At 40.5% G+C, this 21499-nt stretch overlaps 1 protein-coding gene across 1 annotated transcript; it reads right to left on the reverse strand.

Moving 5' to 3' along the window:
• Positions 1-5845: 5845 nt before the first annotated feature.
• Positions 5846-20875, reverse strand: FAM133B (family with sequence similarity 133 member B). The gene is made up of 11 exons (XM_060248494.1): positions 20684-20875; positions 18138-18235; positions 17561-17639; positions 15847-15921; positions 15651-15683; positions 15321-15389; positions 13092-13187; positions 12597-12644; positions 9322-9417; positions 8818-8862; positions 5846-7726 (listed from the first exon to the last, which is right to left on the reverse strand). The coding sequence occupies exons 1-11, from the start codon at positions 20705-20707 to the stop codon at positions 7676-7678; spliced, it is 714 nt and encodes a 237-aa protein (XP_060104477.1). The 5' UTR covers positions 20708-20875; the 3' UTR covers positions 5846-7675.
• Between the last annotated feature and the right edge of the window lie 624 nt (positions 20876-21499).

Here is a 21499-nt window from a genome sequence, read left to right on the forward strand (position 1 = left end):
GGAGCCGGTGTAGCGAGCGCTTTGCAGGGGGAGTGGCCGGGAAGAAAGGCAGGTCGCTGTGAAGTTCCAGTTACTATGGTGAGCGTAGAATGCCGTAAGAGAGGTGCGGGAGGGTGGGGGTGGGGGGAGGAAGAGAGATGGTTGGAAGACAGAGAGGGGACAATAAAAGAGAAAAGGCTTGGTTTGAAGAACAGAGGAAACGAAAAGACAACTGAGGAGGCTCAACATAGAAGACAAGAAGGCCTGAGAAAGGAGAGAAAATAGAATGTCGTGACTTGGGAAGGGGGAATCATACAGCTGCCAACTGCCTGGGGCGGGGGGGAGCCCCTTAAATATTGATGAGGCGATGCGATTTATCTACAGGTCATGAAAAACTTCAGCTGCTCATATCCCCACCTTAAGCCTGTATTAGAGGAACAGGGCATTTTTCTCCAGATCTGTTGCCACGAAAGTGCTCGATGTCTGTGGGGAAAGTTTTCACACAAACCCATCGAGTCATTCATCACATTTATAACTCACCTTTCTTTCGAGGATACACAGATGGGATCAACTAATTATATCACAGTGCATGCCCCGGAGAGGTTGGTCCAGGATCACGGAGTGATCTTAATGTCCTGACGTAGAGAATTTACCAGATCACCTGGTTGTGGTCCAGCTCTGTAGTATTCACTACATCATCCTGTCAAGGTTTCAGCTTCACTCAGCATGTGTGTATACTGGGCAGATGTGAGTGGTAAGTATTTGTCAGGAGAATAGAAGGGTGACTACGCCTGCTTGCGCCTTGACTTAAGGATTATTTACATATTTTGACTAGTTAATAACAACAAAGAACTAGCTGGTACTTATTTACCCTTTTTCCAACTTCTTTCCTGTTGGCAGGGGGGAAAGCAGGATAAAATATTTTACCTGAATTGCATTTCAAAACAAAACTGAGCTATTTGGGGGAAAATAGGTCAAAAAGGGCACGTATATCCCACTGCCCAGTCTGATGACATCATTCCTCACAAATTTGATGACATCTGATTTATATGGGATTAGGTTGACCATCTAGTAATGGGAGTTAAAAGTCGTTATGTCTTTAAATAACCCCCCTTCCTCCAAGCTCTGAAGCTACCACCAACACCAGGGAAGTTACTGCCATTGCAAACCACTGCTGTACAACAAACTTCCTACCTTCACAGAACCCTTTTCAGACCTGATTTGCTATTAGCTAAGACAGCCAAATGTCTTATAATCCTGCATATGAGATGCTGGGACATAAAACCAAGGCAAGGTACATGCTGGGTGAAATGGAGTCCTGGTCTGATTCCAATTTCCCCGTTACAATTATATAAAATTGTATTGTTCAGAATGAGGTGATAGAATTCTGCACAGTGCCATTTTAGACCACAGGGAGAAGATTCCACTCTTGAATTCTCCTCAGTGACCATTCTTGCAACTTGTTGCCTGAGAAAATCCTGCAAGGTTAGATTTGGGGACTTACTTGGATCCTTATCATGTTCCGGTTCAAATCTCTACAGAGTTCACAATGGTTGCATTGAGCTAGCATGAAGCCATGTACAAAGTAAAGCACAGAGTCCACATTATACTAACCAGGGTGTTAAGGAGAGGCGCTGTCTGATAAAATGGAGTACCCCAGTGCAAATAAAGAGGGTCTCCTGTTAAACAAAATGGAGTCCCACCAAAGACAGGTCAAGACAACACTCCATCTAAAAGAGGGGGAATGGACCCAGTAGAGAGCTTGTTTTGGTTGGCACCTGCAGTCTGTCTCTCAGCAATTTCACCCATTCCCCCTCTAGCACCTCCGCCCAAATGAGATGCATAATAAGATGGGAACTGCGGGTAAGTATAACTCTCACTCTGATCTTCTGTTACTTGCCAATTGTCCCTTCCTCCAGTCTATCACCTCTACCTTACTAAACCCAATCAAATGCATAACTCTAATTGATCCTACCCTTAAAGGTCTTTTGATCCCTTTTCCGAGGGTCAGACAAAAACCCGGTAACAAATTATGCAGTCACTCCAAGCTTATCATCCTAGCTAAAGGTGCAAAGTTTCCCAACATAGCGATCCAAGATAGCCATCTATGAAACATCAAAGCCCCTTTGGTAACTACCGACCCCCATCCGTCGAACCCCTATATAGTGTGGATCAAAAACCCACCTTGATGTGTATTCTGCAGGGCGCCATTTGCAGTCTGTACCACCCGTTACTCCTGTATTTGGGTCTATGGGGTGCGTTACGCTGGCCGTTCACGTTCCTCTCCATGTATTTTTCCATTGAACAGACGTCTCCTCTTCTGGATCAGGTGAATATTACCCGTTTCAACTAACCATAAACTCCTCTATCGATAACCTCTATTTTCTTAGGTTCTTGTTTGATTGTACAAACATAAGTGTGTGTGTATGAATCCTCTTGCTACATACTCTAAGTAAAGCACTATAAAATATACAATTGTTTGGTCTATTCTTGGCTGAAAACCTGAACTCCGTATTATTGAAAGCAAAGATCTTCACTCCTAATTCGGTCTACCAAGTCTCTTAGCTAATTTTCCCATCAAAAATAAGAGATTTAAAAGCATTGTCTGTAACAAGGGAATGTTGTCTGTCACCTTAAATCCAGAGTACACCACAGAAGATGCTCAGTGCTCTCTTGTATTACATAGTTAACAAGCTGTATTTCCAGAAGCACACTACCATTAATGATCTTCTTCTAAAAGAACCCTAGCACATGCCGCAACACAGTTGAGATCTGTAGTGCTCTAGAAATGATGACAGCCCCACTCTAGCACATCCCACGTTTCAGAGGCATTTGGGGGGGCCTTGGGTATTGAATTCAAAATTTCTTAGGATCAGGCAGTATAATCTCACTTAGCAACCAAAGAAAGCAGAAACTGTACACAAAGATAATGGGCAGAACCATGCAACTTGAGCCCCACTCTTGATCTAACAGCATCTATAGGTTCCAGAGGTATCAATTAAACAGACTTTTCATTCTGTGGAGTGTCAGGCTTTCCACAGATCACAACATAACATTTTTCTATTGACCAAATAGCAAACATCTCCCAAACAGAAAGCTAAAAAAGAAAACATTATGCAGTCTCTGGTCAGCTTCACAACATTAGACACAGAGCATGTGTATGCCACAGAGAGGGAACCCTGGCTAGCCCTGTTTCTATGGTATACAGCTGATCATTCACTTTTAAACATTATTTCAGAAGCCGCCGAGAAGGCAATTAAGATTTGGCGGTCTGATCATTAAATCACAAACATTAATCTATTTCCAACATAACAATTTTTTCCCTATTGAAATTATAATATAGTAAAGAAGGGGAGAGGGGTGATAAATGAGAAGGGGGGAAAGGAAGAGAAAGGGAGAAGCAGCATCAAGGAAAAGGGGGGGGGAAGCAGCATCTTAGCTTTGTTTTCCCAGTAAGAGCTTCAAAGTCTCCCTTCTGATGTTTCCATGTTTTTCCATTCTGAGAAACTTCACATGTCCAAACAGGAAAATATAACACAGAGGAAAATAAATAAATCTTGTCTTTCTGATGAGCAGTCTGGTGAAACTGAGTTTTATTAATCCCCAATGCTTCATGTCACAGCCAAAATAATTAATGCTTCAAATGTCTTCTATCAAAGATTAAAAAAATTAAGAAGAGCAAAAGAAAAATTGAAAACCAATTATATATTCTGCAGAGTAAAAAAATCAAAACAAAAAAGAAGAGATTATACAGAGCACAAAGCACTCAACAGCCACCGACCCTATTAAATATTTGGGAATAAATGTGACTGGGCAAAAGTGATCATTTAAAAAAATAACTATCAGAAAATTTGGAAACTGATTCAAGCAGATTTATTAACATGGAAAAAAACTAAAAACCTCATGTCTGGGAAGAATTAAAACTAATGAATTGCCAAAACGAATTTTTTTGATCTAAATGTTATCCATATACATAGAAGAAAGAATATTGGGGAAAGTGGCACAGATAGATAGCCAAGTTTATATGGAATGGCAAAAAACCAAGAATGAATAAATAAATAAATAAGCTTCAAAATATTACAAGATAACAAAAAGAGTTTTAGCAATCCCAAACATAAAATTATATTACCATATAGCAGGTCTGGTCTGGATTGTCTATTGGATTAGAAACCCAAGTCAAAGAATAGTAAAATTAGAAATAGCAGATCTTGATGAAGGCCTACACAATTACTTATGGATTAAGAAATTAACTAAAAGATCATAACACAAGGAATAAGACATATAATCAGAGATGAACTTTTAAGAATATGATTTACATCCAAGATTTAATTGAGCCCCTCAAACTCTTTGCTTATGTCCCCAATAGAAGCTTATTAGGATAGGAATATGAGAAGTAAAAATGAATTTAAACTTATGGCATGATGATAAACACTCAAGGGAAATCAAGTGTTGGCAAGATATAGAGAGAAAGGTATGAACATTCAATGGCTGATATATTATCAATTATTCTCAAGACTAAAGGAGATAATGAAGGTGGAGTTCTAAGAGATGTGACCAAATTTGAGCAGCTGATTACAAAACAGAGCATTCACTACAATGGAGATATATATATGATTTTACTCCAGTTAGAAATGAAAGATGAGTGAAAAAATATGATTGTGGATACAAAACTTAAAGAACAGGGATCTATGCAAAGTGGGAATGGCCATGGGAAAAAGATATCAAATTAGTACAAAATGTTTTTCAAAGGATACATAGCTCCAAGGATATTGAGAAAACACAAAAGAAAACTAAGAAAATGCTTGAAATGTTAAGACATCAATGAAATGTTAAGACATCACCTTCTTACATATGCAGTGGACTTGTAAAAAAGCAAAGAGATACTGGAAAGAAATACAACAAAAATGCAGAATATATTAAAGTTCAAATTCCCAACAGAAGCCAATAATATGCTATTAGGTGTTCTGCCTAACAAATTACCAAATTTTAGAAGAGCTATTCAAATACATGGTGACAGCAGTTAGAACTATTTATGCAGCAAAATGGAAACTAGATGACTGTTCATGTTTAGAAGAATGGGAAAATAAACTTGCTGAATATGCAGCAATGGCAAAATTAACAACCTATTTGAGAAACATTATTACAAAATTTGAAGATGGAGTGTGTGATGTGTATTATGCTGGCAGAAGAAACTTAAGGTGAGAAAACATATAAATATACAGGGCTTTTTTGTAGCAGGAACTCCTTAGCATATTAGGCCACACATGCCTGATGCAGCCAGTCGTTCTGCAGCTTACAGTGGGCCCTGTTCTGTAAGCTCTTGGAGGATTGGCTATATCAGGGGTATGTGGCCTAATATGCAAAGGAGTTGCTGCTATAAAAAAGCCCTGCAAATATATAGTAATGAAATAGAAGTAGAGTTAAAATCTGTTCCAAATGTAATATCCTGAATATAAATAGGTTCTCTATATGATATATATAATACTTTCTTTTACACCGTGATATACTACTTATCTATTAAAAGGTCTAATTATGTTGAATACGTAGCAATGATGAAACCAGTGTACTCAAAATAGATTAGCTATGAAATTTGAAAGTTAAAACATAGATGAATACAACTGTACCCCAACAGATATAAGAATGATTGTATACTTTAAAAATCATAATGAAGGGGAGGGGATGAAAGGGAAATTATTATCTGTCCTATACATTATATACCACATGATTATCTTTGACAAATGTAATTATGTTGTATAACCCATTTTTTCTTTTCCCCTTTTCTTTTCTGTACCATTTTTCTCAAATAAATAAATAAATAATTGGACTGTCTGTCAGTCTCAAGCACACACAAAATCCAGAAAGAAAAGACATTTTAAAAACATTTTCTTTACTGAGTGTCTGCCAGTAATTTTATATTCCAAGACGTAGTTGCATAACAGGTCTGCCACTGAACTTGTGAAGAATAAAATCAGCTTCAATATGAAGCTGTTTGATATCAAACCCCCCAGCGTTTTACATGCTAAATATTTTCAGCAAGTATGCATTTTAAACATAGTCATGAATGCAATAGAAACCATAACATCTATAATAATGCTGCACATGGAACATAATTATCAGGGAGAAAACAAACAACCCACTGGTTACAACTGTATTTCTCTATTCATTAATTTAAAAATGGTACAAAATCATGCAGAATATTAATTCTAAATACCTTAATTACAACACAAGGAATAAAGGTTTGCCAAAAAAGTTCAGTCACCAATACTTCAAATGATAGTAATGCATATTACTAGCACAGTGTTCTTGTAGTTCAATGGTAAACCCCTCCCCCTCACTTTTTGGATGTCAGCTATGCATTGGTGTTTTTGCTAAGCCCAGCAGCATATGCTATAGATCCAAAATAAACTAACAAAGCCAAGCCAGATTTGAGCTACACTTGTTATTCATGTGCCTGCACTGTTAATATATAAAGCAGGGAAGTAGGATGCAGGTGTGACTATATATTTTAAGAATAAAAGGAGGAATAAGAAGTTCAACTATTCCCCCAACTCACCTCCCTACACTCTACTGCTGCAGGCACTTTTCTCCCAGGGCTAGGAGGAAGCAACAATGCATGAGTGAAATAAGGCAGCAGAGTTCCCCTCACCCATGCAGCCTTTTGGCATAACTGCTAGCCCATCCTGCCTCCCTTTCAGTGGGGAAGACATGTTAACACATAAAATGGTTGTCTCTGCCCATATAGCCTATCTGCACAGTTGCTCATGTGCAACTCCCCTTTATTTTGGCAGGGCTTGCATAGGAAACATTCCCAGTGGATTCTGTGTGATATTCAAAGAGAAACAACCTGCTGACAAACCCCCTTGCAAGCATAGCTACAGAATCAGCAAATACTGCTGTTCTTTGTCCAAGTCAACAATTTCTGCTAATCCAAAGGAGCATGAACTTGCCCCAAAATCAAATGCAAAATTACACATATCTATGAAAGTAACATACATGTGTTACAGGCATGTACCAATTTCAAAATGCATCCGTAGCAATGAATTGTCAAAAAAAATTGTTATGATGTGTTCATCTTTAAAGAGGAATTTCATAAAAATTTCTCCATAATGAACAAACTGAATATTCAATCACTATCCTGATAAAAACAAACACCCAAAGCAGCTTTTTGATCATCCTGGGCATAGCAGCGCCACTGCGTATATTGTCCACAAAGTCTGTTCCTTTTACAACAGATGGAGCTGTTCTATGTTCACAATTGTTTTTGATGGGAGAACTGGTTCCTTTATTACACAGTAGAAGAACCCCTAACGTAAAAGCTACATGTGTGCAACAGAGCACAGGCAAAAACCTTTTAGCATCAACCCAACTCCACAGTGCTGCTGAATAATTTAAACCATGTGTAGGACTTACTGAAGAACATTTAACACCAGTTATGAGAGAGAGAGAGAGAGAGAGAGGAAAAGAGGTACTATGTGTTTTAAGCATCAGGCAACGACAATGGCTACTTCCAGCTCCATGGCACTGGGCAAGCTGAAAGTCTAGAATATTGTTAAAACACAGGAGAGCTCATGCAGTTTGGTAAAGTCATCATTGTTTTCACAGTTGCCGTTTTCTCTAGTCTCATTGCACTTTCAATTTTTAAGGGGGGAAAGTCTCAACTGAAGTTATTCCAAATAAGAAGTTGAGCAAGCTTTTTTTACTTCCTTTTGCCATGCTTCTTGTGCTTCTTTCGCTTTTTTGATTTATCCTTTGAAAAAAAAAATTAATGAGTATATGTTTAACTCACTCAGTCCATGACCGAGTATGCATATTTTCAAAGCAATTTCAAAATTACACTAACGCCATCCAAGCAAATTAATAATAATAATAATAATACCATTGAACAACAAAGGCGGGTAGGATGAAGACATGCAGAGGCCCCACATCCTTATCAAAATAATGTAATTTAGGATTTCCCCCCATATTTAGAAGCCTTGCATAATCTGGGGCCCTAAGATGTAGCTTACTTAGCTTGTGTATAAGTCTAGCTCTGCAGAGGCATTTGCTGAGCAGCTCTTCTAGATGCCTGAAGCCTTAAATGCAGCCCTGGAACACTGGATAGCAAAACCAGGAAAGAATGTTTCTCCAAGATACAGGAGAGCCAGTTTGAAAAATGGTGCCAGACATGGTTGGTGACCCTATATTAAGTGGTCTAATTTGATGGGAGATTAGTTCTACAAAGACCTGCCTAGCTCCCAGCCACTGCTCATAGGATAAGCAGCAGGAAAAGAAATAATCCTTCTTCCTTTCTTCTTTCCAAACGAATTATGCTCTGGCTTTCAGTTGCCCTGTGGCAACAGAAGGAAAGGGAAGGCTACTCTTGTCCTGCTACTAGCCAGAAGGACAGTGGCTGCTGGGTTACTGCAATACTATTCACTTCCAGTAAGAGAATATTAGCCTGATCCTAGCAGGATTTAAATGTCAGCTAACAAACTACACTGTGGTGTTGAGCTCCCATCTCTTCTCTGCTTTATTTGCAGCTAGCCCCTTATTATATGCCTAACACCAAGATTCAAGATTTATTGTTTATGTACTGTAAATTTAGTTATGGACAAAAGCTCTGTGTACTGAATTCTAATTGTTTTGCCGGAAAAGAAAGCTGCAAATACAATTCATATATAAATAAAAGTAAAATATTCTTACTGCTCTACTGATAACTGAACACAAAGTCTGCATTATCTATCTATTTAGTACACTTTTATCCTGCTCTGCCAGGCATGTGTATCAGCACATATTTATGTTCATCTGAAGTTTAAGACAAGTACTTTCCAAAGGTTCTTGGTTAAGAAAAATGCTCACATTTTTCTCTTTTTCTTCATTATTTTTCTTCTTTTTTATTGGTACCTAGGGGTGGGGTAGAATAGAAGAACAAAGCAATTTTTCAAACATGCTGACATGTAGAATTTAGATAATGAAAGCAGATATCAACAACAGCACCAATAGTAGACAGTAACTGTGTGGAGAAGTGCCTTCCATTCTCAAATGCACTGTACAATAATGTTCAGTTCTTCAGGAGAAGCTGGATAAGCAATTTCTTTGGTACAATTTTCACAGGAACTCTTTCCTGATTTATGCTCCCCTGAGGCAGCTGTTTCTGTATTGAAAATGTTAGCGCATTATTCTATTAATTATTTTATTGCAATGATTGATGGACCCATTTTTAATGTTGTAGAAATGCTTAAAATCAATTTTAAATAATTGTGTCCTGTAGCTCCCCAGTACTGCAGATGCTAATGAACAGGGTTTTTTAATATGCTTAATATGTTCCTACTACCTTGGGACTGATGTAATGTGAGTACCAACCTCCTCTACATGGTCAGATTCTGAAGCAGACTCTGATGATGACAGGCCATCCCCACACTCCGTCTTTATCCTTTTCCGAACAAGGGTTTTGCTGTCCTGCACAAAAAGAGCACCAGATTTTATTTACTAACAATAAACAGAAATCTTAAACTCCTTTTAAAAAATTTCAATATGAACTGAATTAGAAACTGAAGCTGAAAACAAGAAGCACGTCCAAGCAATATTTATGCCTGCTGTAGCTATGATTGTATTCCTGATGATAAATTTTGTGGATGAGTGAATTAAGAGGACAAATGCATTTAGCTTATTTCAATGAAAAACAATAGGAAATTGTTCAGCAAGTGTAAGGGAAATGAAATAAGGACAGACCCTGGAAACAAAGATGTTAATGGATTATATGCTGAGAGGATATATAAATTAAATATATATACAAAATTAATATCCCACCTTTCTACCCCATCATAGCTCAAGGGGTTATATACAACATCTAGCACAACTCTACCCAAAATAAAATATGTTTATAAACTAGTCATTAGCAGCTAACTTATCCTCTTATCCTCTCATGGGATATTAGCAACCACATTCTTGTTTTCTGAAAGATTAATGCATGCAGCTGCTTGAGAAAGAACAAGGATATAATTAGCCTGGTATATTTGTTGCAGACAGTTATTTTCCTTGCAAGAACCAACAGATCTGAAAACTGGTTTAAATATAGGTTATATCATCATTTGCTTTCAGCTAAATGCAGCAACTGAAAGTTATTCTAAGGCATACATCTTAACTACCAATCACTTCTTGGCTGCTTGTCTACCAGCTTTGCTTGTTACAGCTAGCTGAACTTCTGTTATTTGCCTAGCTGAACTTCTGTTATTATTATTATTTATGATTTTATTGGATTTATAAATCACCCAGTCCCTGCTACCGCAGGGCTCTGGGCAATGTTCAAAAACATTAAAAACAATTGCCAATAAAACAAAGAGCAAAACAGAAATGCATTATGAAAACAGATGGAGGATACTAATACATTCATGTGTCAGCAATCAGAATCTTGGCAAACTCTGCAGCTCCTGCTAACATAGTGAAAGGTACTTTACTAGGGAATGCCTCTAAAAGAACCCAAGGACAGAAAGGGAAACAGTATGAAAAGAGATGAATGGGAGAGCAGTAGGGAAAAGACAGTATAGGAGGTGAACTGAGGAAAGGGAACTTGAGGGAAGAATATATAGAGGAGAGAGAGAGAGAAACTTGGGGTGTTTGAAACAGAACCACTGGAAATGGAGCTGGTGGCAGGCACAGGGGCAAGTACCTCTGGTATTTTCACACAGAGTGATAGGTACAAGCATAAAATGGCTGCCACGGGAGGCAGAGCAACTACAAAATGCCAGGAACCAAGGTCATACATAACTCTAACCTTTCAGGAAGCTGCTCTGTTTAACAGAATTCCTTTCAAAATGAAAATACTGTTTAAAATATTTTCTTCAATCCTCACAAACTAATGCAGTGAAGATCATCGTGCTGTGGTGACAATAGTTACTGAAAAAATCTGCACAACCAATCAGATCTCTAGTGGCCAACCAGAAGTTTTGCAGGGCAAAACCTCCACCTGGCCCCGTGTGCTTTCTAAAAACACTTTGCAGGTGCTAGGAAATGTGTCAGCAAGTGCCATAATGCTAAAAGGCATCATACTGAAGACAACTGTGCTAAAGACTGGGAAGAAGGTAGGAAGGAAATGTGACTTAGAAGAAGAGTTGATTTCATACCCCGCCCTTCTTTACCCAAAGGAGTCTCAGAGCATTTTACAATCACCTTCCCTCCCTCCCTCCACAACAGATGCCTTGTGAGGTAAGTGGAGCTGAGAAAGCTCTGAGAGAACTGTGCCTGACCCAGCAGACTCGTGTGGAGGAGTGGGAAATCAAACCCAGTTCTCTAGATTAGGATTTGTCACTCGTAACCACTACACCAAACTGGCTCTCTGCCTCAGAGGTAGATGGAAAGAACTGCACCAGAGGAAGTGATGAGTTGTGTGAGTATGCATAGTAAAAAAAAAGGGGGAAATTGTGGATCTGGGAGTAATTTAATCCAGCACTTATGAACATGTCTATGTGCTGTTGGCAGGCAGGGACCAGTCAGGCAAGTAAGCTAAAGAGGCCATATAGGAGGGACTGGTGATGAAAGCAGCACATGATTTTGAAATCAGCCATAATTTTGTCAACAAAGTTACTATTTCAAACCAGATCCATATCACAGATCTGAATTTAACTTGGCACGATCTGACAATCCACAGAAGCAATTCAATGAAGAGGCCAAGCAGCAGACTTTGTAACCAGCTCAGCATCAAGGAGCTCCCACTGACATCCATAGTTCAGAAGATGTTTGAAATAATCCTAGACTTGCCAGTCCCCAGGTCCCAATAGGGGATCCCCAGGTTTTGTAGGCTCCTCCCCACTGCCAGCCAGCTAGCCAGCAGTGGAAAGCCCCACCCCAAAAGCCACCATGTGCCTTTAAACCTCGGCAGGCTTAAAAGATGCTTGCAACTGTTTGTGTTTTGGCATGTGTGTGTGCCTTTACATATCAGCATCAGGAAAGCAGGAGGTGGGGTGAGTAAGCAGTCACTAGTATGTGAAGCTGTGAGAAAGGCAGATAGCAGAGTCCCCCTGTTTTGCATTCGTTTCAGAAGTCATTTCTCTAGTAAAATGGATAGGAAAGAGTTAGCTAGAACCAGATTATGGGATGGAGGAAAACTCCACCCCCTAGGCTGCTCTCCTTTCCTGTTCCTGTCTGCAGAATCTGGTTGAAATACAACAGCTGGTTATATTCAGCAACTCCTGTGAGTAAATTGCCCCAGTGAGATCACAAAAGTGATCACAACTGTGTTTATTTTGGCTGCTTTATTTATTTGTGTGTGTCCCTTAAAAAAGTCATGCTTGGAAATACTTCCAAAGCTTGACAAGGGGACTTGTGGAGGTATGACAGATTTCACTTTCATTTAGTGGAAGTGGCACTGCCAGGGTAGGCAAAAAAAAAGATGAGGAAATGAAGACTGTATCCAGGGGAACTGCACTGCTGTGTATTTATTTATTTAGGGAATGGGAAAGTTTTCTGGCTCCACCCACAAAGTCCCCAGATATTTCCTGAGTTGGGCCTGGCAACCCTACTTTTGTAACACTAAAAGAAACACTTCTGAAAATAGAGATATTAATTTGAAAAATGCTAGGAATTGAGTATTTGGAACCTTTGATAGATTAAAAACAAACACAAGTATATAAAATTGTTACCTTTTCTCTTTCACGCTCTTCCTTTGACCGTTTATTTTTTAAGCTGTCCTGAATAAAAGGTTAGGTAGTTATTGTTTAAAATAATATAAAATGGCTGACAAATCCCTCCTCCCCTTCCCTAGTTTACTTTGCTGAGGCAACCAGTGACTCCTTCATGAGGACCTCTTTATGCCTTTCAAAGAACTTGCGCTGAAAGGTCTCCATATGTTCTCAGCAGAAAATTACACCTTCCCATGCCATTCAACCACTCTTGAGCTTCTCCACCCCAAATTTTTCATTTGCCTCAGGGAGACTTCCTTCGCCTTTTGCCTCTCTCTCTTAGCCCGTCTCTCTTCCCAAGAAACAGAAGCAGGTATGTGCCAAAGCAGTATGAGTAACCCAGTGAAAGGGTCAGTTCTGCCAGGCTAAGCCCACAGTATAAATCCAAGATATAAAACAAGTTCTACTGCATCTCTGAAAAATTCCAAGGTGACTTAATAGATGATTACACCATACCTTGCTATCCGATTCAGAATCTGAACCAGAGCTTTCAGACGACTTTCGTGAGGAGTGATACTTCTTCTTTCTTCTCTTTTTTCTTTGTTTCTTATCCTGACCACAAATGAGAAAGCAGTCTGCATTTAATTCACACTGAATTGGTATCTAGTATTCAGTTTAAAACATAAGCATGAACTTGAAGACCAGCAATTAGAATGGCTGCATCATACAAATCCCTTAGATCAAAGCTGCCTTTCTCCAGTAATGCTGTATTGGACAAATAGAGCATTACTTTATAATGGCAGCATCAATCTATCATACACTGTTTTCTAATGCTTCCCTCACAGATTAAACTCAAATAGCCAAGAGGCTGTTTTAGAATTTGTAATGAGGAAATTTGCATAATCTCCAATACCATTAAATAAGTATTATTAAATGGAAATGCAAAAATGAAATGTAACAATTACAAATAAAATGATATTAAAAATTACATTCAATACAAATAAAAAATACTGTTTTGACTAACTTTAAACAGCCACTCAAACCAAAAGTAATAGTGGAATTACTTTGGATTTGGAGCCAAACCTTCAGATCCTAGTGAAAAAAGCTGGGAATTCAGAGCTGTTGATTAAAAAACCCAAAAGCCCTCTGGTGGTCTGTAGAGAGGAGAAATGGTCACCATAGGAACAAAGGCAGGAAAAATTGATATCCTGTGGGTGGGACTGTGAAAATCCACTTTCCCACCTACACAGCCATCCAGGATTTGCTGTGATCTTTCCTTATATTTCACAACATTGCAGGTTTAGGAAAGGTCAGAGGGAAGCTGGGGAAACCTCAGGAGGTGCATAAATGCAGTATCAAACCAGTAGCCAAAAATCCATGTGAATATGGCCTTTTCTGCAAAGCAGCAGTGGGGAGGGGGAATGTACAGTGGAGCAGGAGGTGCTTATAATTCTTCCGCCTGCAATTCCTCCCTACAATTCACTAGCAGCTTTACATCCATATTTCTGTCACAAACACAGATCTAGAACCTCAACTGGGGGGAAAGCGGTGTGGGGAGAAAGTTAAGCGCACACACCCTTCACTGCTTGCGAGCTGTCCACTTCCAACACTGCTTTGCAGAGAAGCCACCATCACTGGCAAGCCACTGGTAATGTAGGCCTTGTCATCTTTAAAATATCAAATGCTAAATACTCAATCATGCAAGAACGGTTTGGACTGTCCAGGCTTCCTAACATCAATACAAGTAGAGAGTCCTGGCCAGCTCCCAGACAACTCCTCCAGAAATCCAGTCATCTCAAATCGATGAGAAGCCTGGAGTAGGCAATTTCACTTCTCCCAACAGAAACTGTTCATTTTTTGTGTAAAGATTTAAAAAAGGTAACGGTAGTCCCCTGTGCAAGCACCAAGTCGTTTCCGACTCTGGGATGCTGCTGCTTTCACAATGTTTTCATGGCAGACTTTTTACAGGGTGGTTTGTCATTGCCTTCCCCAGTCATCTACACTTTCTCCCCAACAAGCTGGGTACTCATTTTACCGACCTCGGAAGGATGGAAGGCTGAGTCAACCTTGAGCCGGCTACCTGAACCCAGCTTCCGCTGGGATCGAACTCAGGTTGAAGACTTACTTCAGCATAAGCTGCTCTCCATTTAAAAATCGCAAATGCTGTTCTAAATCACACAGAAAAAACATCTTTTGTACTCTGATGCTTAAAACAGGGGTCCTAATCCATGGGTTCCCAGTTCATGATCACAAGGGGGCTTTTCACTGACTTTCTTGTGTTCTAGCTCTCCTTTTCCTGTCTCTGATGGGAGAATATTTAAAACTGTTTGATGTGTTATCAAGCATTGGGGAGGGGGGGCAGGAAAGACACAGCAAAGACTTTGGCAAACTAAGTAAAATACCCAGCTGTCCTTATGAGGATCAACACATCTAATTTCAAGTAATTGGTTGGGATCCAACCACCATCGGTGAACTACTGTACAAGCATTGGGGACTTTTCAACCTCCCCTTTCTAACCACAGCTTAGTTTAGGAGACTCTGGAGAGTGGCACTGCACAAAATACAAAGCACTACCACTTTAAAAGAACAGACAGCTGCCCCCTTGAATACAGAATGCAATTTAGGATGTTGGTCTGAAACACTGCTACTTTTCAAACACATCAAAACTTCAACATGCAAGGAAGTCTGGCACAAGTCCATGAAAGGTACACAAAACAGCTAAATCTGCAGGAACAGCACTCTTACCTCATCTTCGAAATCAGAAGAACTACTGGAAGAATCAGAACTTGATGAGGAAGAGGAAGATGGAGACAACTTGACCAAATACAACAAAAAGTAAATTTGTGAGATGCAGAATTGGTATACACACTCCAAGAAGGAAAAAACAGATTCCTACATTAATAAAAACTACATTACACTTCAAAAAAAAGTCTAGGAGATTAAAATTAAAGCTGCATCAGCAAGATTTTTAGCCAGCATAAACTGTTTTTAGAACAAGATATTAAAAATATCTTCTTGAAAAGTTAACTACTTCTCTAAGCTTCAATTAAAAAAACCACTGAAATCTTTGCTCACCCTACTGGATTTTTTCTTCTCCTTCTTCTTTTTCTATAAAAGTGAACAATTGACCAATTAGTTATGCATGTACCATCAATGAAGGTGCTATCTTTTAACATATGTTCTATATTTTATTGCACTGATTAACTACAGCTCTCACAACAGGCAAATCCAGCTCCCATTGTCCTTGAGTGAATACGCTAAAGGCATTTACCTCTTTCTTTCGCGAAGTACTCTCGCTTCCACTTAACAATTTCTCCCTATGTCTTTCCAATTCTTTTTTCCAGTTCTGAAAAGCATTGAAAGGAATAATGAATCATTCTCAAAATAACCTTTAATGATCTCCAAAGCAACATTCATAAGAGAGACATTACATTTAGGCAATTCATAACCCCCTCCCCCCTGTTTTGGGGGCTACATACAGAGAGCCACATTTTATTTGTTGATGTTTCTCACACAGAGGAAGTATCCTATTTGTCCCTGTAACAAGCCTGTAGAAGCAACCACTGTAAGAAAGCAATTGTAAGCAGGTCTACCCCATCCTATTCAGCAGGGCTTACTCCAAGGAGTTTGTAGGGTTGCTGCCATAGCCACAAGGAAATTCTTTTAATTAATCGGGACTTCAAAATGAAGTGGTTAGTGATAGTGACAGAATGAGAAATTAACAACATAATCCTAAGTAGAGTTACATCCTTATATATCCAATTGACTAATAAAAGGGCAAATCTTCTTAGCATATAAGCCATAGAGGCATCATAGCCATTTTAAACCACAGAGGTGAAAATTCCCCAAATTCCCATGTGCATGACACTCTCCTCCAAGAAAGCATTCTCAAAACTGTGTTTTTCATGTCAGTAAAAGCTAACCTTGTTTGAAATATCCATCACATGTCTTTGCTCAAAAACAGAGATCACTGCATTGGTCCTTAACAAGATTAAAAAGTAATTTAATATCTTTTATTAAGACCCTCCAAAGTAAAACACAGTATCCCATGGGAGCACCAAGAGTCCAGTATTTCTTGTTTCTTCTGGACATGAGGGCAGGAAGTTTGGTTTAACTATCAGGACAGATGTGTCCCTGTTTGGACATACTGTCAAGGAAAACATACATGGTAATCAACATGTACTCAGACAAAGCATACAAAAGAAAAATCACTACGAATTAGCTTCTGTTTGGTAGAGTAGGGATTGCCATTGTTTACCCCAATGTTGGGTATTCCTTTTGACATTCCAATGAAAGAAATGAGAGCCTGGATCCACAGACACAGAGGGGCCATTTTCACCAATTCCCCCTTCCCATAACAGACCTCTGATCCTCCCAGTTGGGTCCCTTCCCACACAAAAGTAGTACTTTAGACTGCAATAGGAGGAGGGAAGCAAGAAATCTACGCTCCACAAACAGAAATTCTTCTGTCCATGAAACTTGAGAGCAGGATTCAAGCTTCCTTAGGACACCTTGGCTCAAGGGTGAGTACCTGTGATCCCCTCTGTGTTTCCTTCTCTTGGTTCCTCCCTTCTCTCTGGCACGAACTGCTTGTTTTGCAGGAAGTGACCAAATCTCAATAGGCATTATGAGTTAGCAGTGCTATTGCTTCAGCTGACAATAACTTGTCAGAGTGACTTTAAATGCATTCAAAAGGAACCTCCAGAATTGGATTTTAACACGACCCCTTCCTGTACAGGCCTCATGTTTCAGACAGAAGCCTGCAAAATGGAGGCCCAGCAAACAATAAGCAGCTATTTCTGAAAATAATGACACTCAATAACAATGACAGATAAGCAAGGCAGGGAAGACAAGCAATATTTTCTGCTGTAGCTTCAAAACAACTGCAGCAAAAGAATTAACAGATGGCTGGGAAAGGGTAACCATAAAATTAATTCCATTATGCTAATGATGGCAGAAAGGAAAGATGTACTGAAACAACAAACCTCATTCATCTTTTCTTCAAATTCTGCTAGGGCCTTGGAGCCCTTCTTCTTCTTCTCCAGTTGTTCTTTCACTTCTTCCCTTTAATTAAAACAAGCACTCATTTACACAAATCTCCAGGGTAACTAGCTGCACACTCCAGAAGTCTGACATTTAGATACGTATATGAGAAAGTTACAGTTCACCATGTTTACTTGGAACATATCCCACAATTCCTTTGGGACTTTGGGGAGCCAGATCCAACCAGATGCTCCACTGATGAAAAATAGGAAAGGAAGGGGTCACCTTTGGCCACCGAAAAGACCATGTTGGAGTTATGGGGATCCATAACTAGGTGTACATTATTGTCATCAACCACAAGCTTATTTTTATAGATGATCCCCCCTGCTAGTCCAAGGCATTTACATATAAACAAAAACCTTCTTAGTCACCAGAATCACAATAATTTGATCCAGATTCACTCTGCATATTTCTGTGAATGAGACAGAAGTCTCTACACTGCAGAAGAACATTGCAGAGTATATTTGGAACATGGCTAATTTTGTAAGAAGGGGCAAACGTTATCCTCCCCCTACATACCACGTTGGTCTTGGTCTATTCAAGTAGTCTTGTATGGTAGGTCCTGATGATGGAGCAGGCCCTCGTGATCGAGCCATTGCTATGGGATTCATATAAGCCTGAAATGATGAGAAAGCAAGAAAAAATTTAAGTGGAGTAATTCACCTCTTAAAAACAGAAAGCCTTCTTCATTTTTTAAAAAAGAAAAAGGCCTTTGCAGGCAACTTGCCAAACCACAGAAGACATCAACTGATAAACTGAAAACATCTGGGGGGGGGGGAGAGGGGGCTGTTATCCTGACACACTGGAAGTCTCTTTCAATAACTCCTGTAGGCTCTTCTACAACTCTATTACCCATCCCCTACATCTAGGAATAAAGATCAGATGAAAACTCAGTTGTGCACAATGGGAAAATATATCTTCCCTTGTAAACCTGCTGCATACCAGAGATGGCACAGGTGAGGGCTTCTTAATTCTTCTCTTCCCTAAAACCTCTCCTCCTCATCTGGGATGAGCAGCTGATTTTGAGTGGGGAAGGATGAAAAAGTTAAGCAGCTTTTCTCCCTATTTCAGTTTGCCTTCTCCTGAATTGGGTTTTTGAATCTATGAAGCTGCCACTGACTGAGTTAGATCACTGGTCTATCAAAGCCGAGATTGTCTTCTCTGACCAGCAGTAGTTCTCCAGAGTCTCGTGTCTTTCACATCATCCATTACCAACTAAAAGGGTCAGAAAATACTGGAGACTTAACTGGGACCAGTGTTCCCTCTAAGCTGAGTTAGCGTGAGCTAGTTCACAGATTTTCAGCCTCCAGCTCACACATTTTTGACCTAGCTCAGTAAAAATTACCCTAGAGTACAATAATTTATGCAGTAGCTCACAACTTCAATGCCAGTAGCTCACAAACTAGAGTTTTTGCTCACAAGACTCTGCAGCTTAGAGGGAACATTGACTGGGACCTGCATATAAAGCAAATGCTCTACAGCTGATCTACGTCCTCATTTTCTTAAGTGGCTGTTAAGCTTTTGTTACAACTGTGTACGATATTTGGCAAAAACCTTATGAACAAATGCATCTTTGGAAATATTTAATTTAATTCACGTGTCAAGGAAGGTGGTCTGGTTGTAGCTTGCTGTGAAGTTTCTCAGTAGCAATGTAATGCACAAGAATAAGTGTAGTCTTACGATTTTATTTTTTCCCCTGCCCACATTTTTTATACCTTTACAACACTGAACCCCTATTTTGTACTGATATGGCATATATATATTACTCTTTTAACATGCCCAACTCAGAACCCTTACAAACACTGCACTGACCTCTGCTAATCCAAGTGGCAAACTAAGGAGTAAGTCTGAAATAGACAGCATTACAAAACAACACCTTTTTGGGGAGTTTCTCCCTCCCTACGTGAGCCTACTTTTTTTCTAAGGATCAAACCAGCCCAGAGGATGATGCTGTTTGGAAATATATTGATCAAACAAACATGAGTTTTGCTTGCAGACAGTGACTACCTCATACCAATTTAGGCTGCCTTTGCCCCCCCCCCCTCAAGCATAATACCATAAGAAGGATTCATTGCCACCTATATCTATTCACACAACTACATTTCAATATCAGATCTCAGTGGGTCTACCATCATTTGACAGGGGATGGGGGCAGGGGAGAAGAGGTTATTTTGAAGAGAGTCTCTTCCTGATGATGCACAACACAAAACAAGAAATGAGAACACTTCCAGGCTGTGCTAAGGGCAACAAATGCTTCAAGATGAATCCTATGCAATTTGATGGAATACTGTCTTTGCCAGAACAGCTATAAATACTAGTAATGCTTGCTCATGTTGAAGTGATTTAGCAAAGGCACTAGCAGAACCTTCTGGGATGTAGCAAATAAATACAGATTTGAAATACAAATCAGCAGAATTCTCAGGCAGCTTTTTCATTATCCTCCAATGCATCTTCTACTCCACAACCAAACGAAAATCAGCACTGCTCTCCCAAACAGGACATTTCTCAATTCTCACTCCCAAAAGAACATTCAAACAAGAAAACACCTGTACTAGACAGAGCATCCTCAGTCGAGCATTCTGCTGCATACCGAGGTCAACCAGATGTCTTTGGGTAGTTCACCAGCAGCCCTTCCTCCCCACTAGTATTCAGGGAAGATACTGCTTCTTACCGCGGGGGTTCCTTTCAGTTATCCTGGCTACCTCCCCTCCCCGTTACTTTTTGAGAGACTAACCCGGCAAGGCCAGAGTTACTACTCGCCACTTGATAGGAAGGAACAAGGAACACTTCTGATCGACGTCCTTAATCAAAAAGCAACCCCCACATCTGAATTTCCCAGCCTGCTTCAAGCTCTCCAACCGAGAAGAGAAGATTTGCAGTCTGTATGACAGACAAAGCCTGCGTCCCCTCCCCCCGGCGACCGCCCGACTCTGCAAGCCCTCCTTAGCTCCTGGGTTCTGGATCCCTCCCCCTCCCCCCCGCTCAGCCGGGCCCTGCCTCGAAGGGTCTTGCGCCCCCTCTCCCCAAGCAGGCCTCCGGGACCGCGCGCGGCCTAGCTCACTCACCACCCGGTTGTCCCTTTTCCCCATGGCGTGCAAAAAACCCGGCACCCACTCGGTTCCAACCACACCGGCCTAGCTGGAGCCCCTTCTCGGCTACCCGTCAAGTTTTAACACCGAACACTACCGAGCATGCTCAGTGGGACGCCAGGATGCGCAGTCGCAGCAAAGGAAGCCCTCTGTCTTCCCCCCTCCCTCTCTTGCCCTCCCTTGAGATCTCACGTTTCACGTACCGGATTGGAAACGTGGACAGGAGGATCAGTGTACGTTGAGGGTCAGTACTCGTAGTAGAAGTAAAGAAAAGCGGGGGTGGGGAGGAGAAAGTGCAGCAGTGTTGCATGACTCCAGACCAGCCAATTGCATCTGCCTATTTGCTGCCAAAAAGCCTGATTGTGGAAACTTTTTGAGGTCGCCCCACCATTGCAGATCCGAGACTGAGGGTTTGTAGCGGGAAGAAGTGTGTCCATCCCCTTGAGTTCCGGACTGCAGTCTCTTCATTTTCCCCTGCCTGAAGGAGCTTTGCATGGAGATACATTATCGTTACTAATATGGGAAATAACTTGGTTGCCAGTTTTGGGTTGGGAAAGGCCTGGAGATTTGGGGGTGAAGCCTAGAGAAGGTGGAGTTGAGGTAGGCGAGGGACCTCAGTCGTTTTCTGTCAGGGAACTGGGGTCTGTAGTCTGTACATCACTTGGAATCTCCAGGCTCCTCCTGGAGGTTGGCAACCTTACTTGGGGTGCCAGGAAGGGGGTGGGAGTGGGGGAACCAGGGTATCCCTCCCAAGGGATTTCCCTTGCTTGTATGTGCCTAAGCATGATGCTG

The sequence above is a fragment of the Heteronotia binoei genome, chromosome 10, assembly GCF_032191835.1.
Source record: "Heteronotia binoei isolate CCM8104 ecotype False Entrance Well chromosome 10, APGP_CSIRO_Hbin_v1, whole genome shotgun sequence".
Taxonomy (NCBI): domain Eukaryota; kingdom Metazoa; phylum Chordata; class Lepidosauria; order Squamata; family Gekkonidae; genus Heteronotia; species Heteronotia binoei.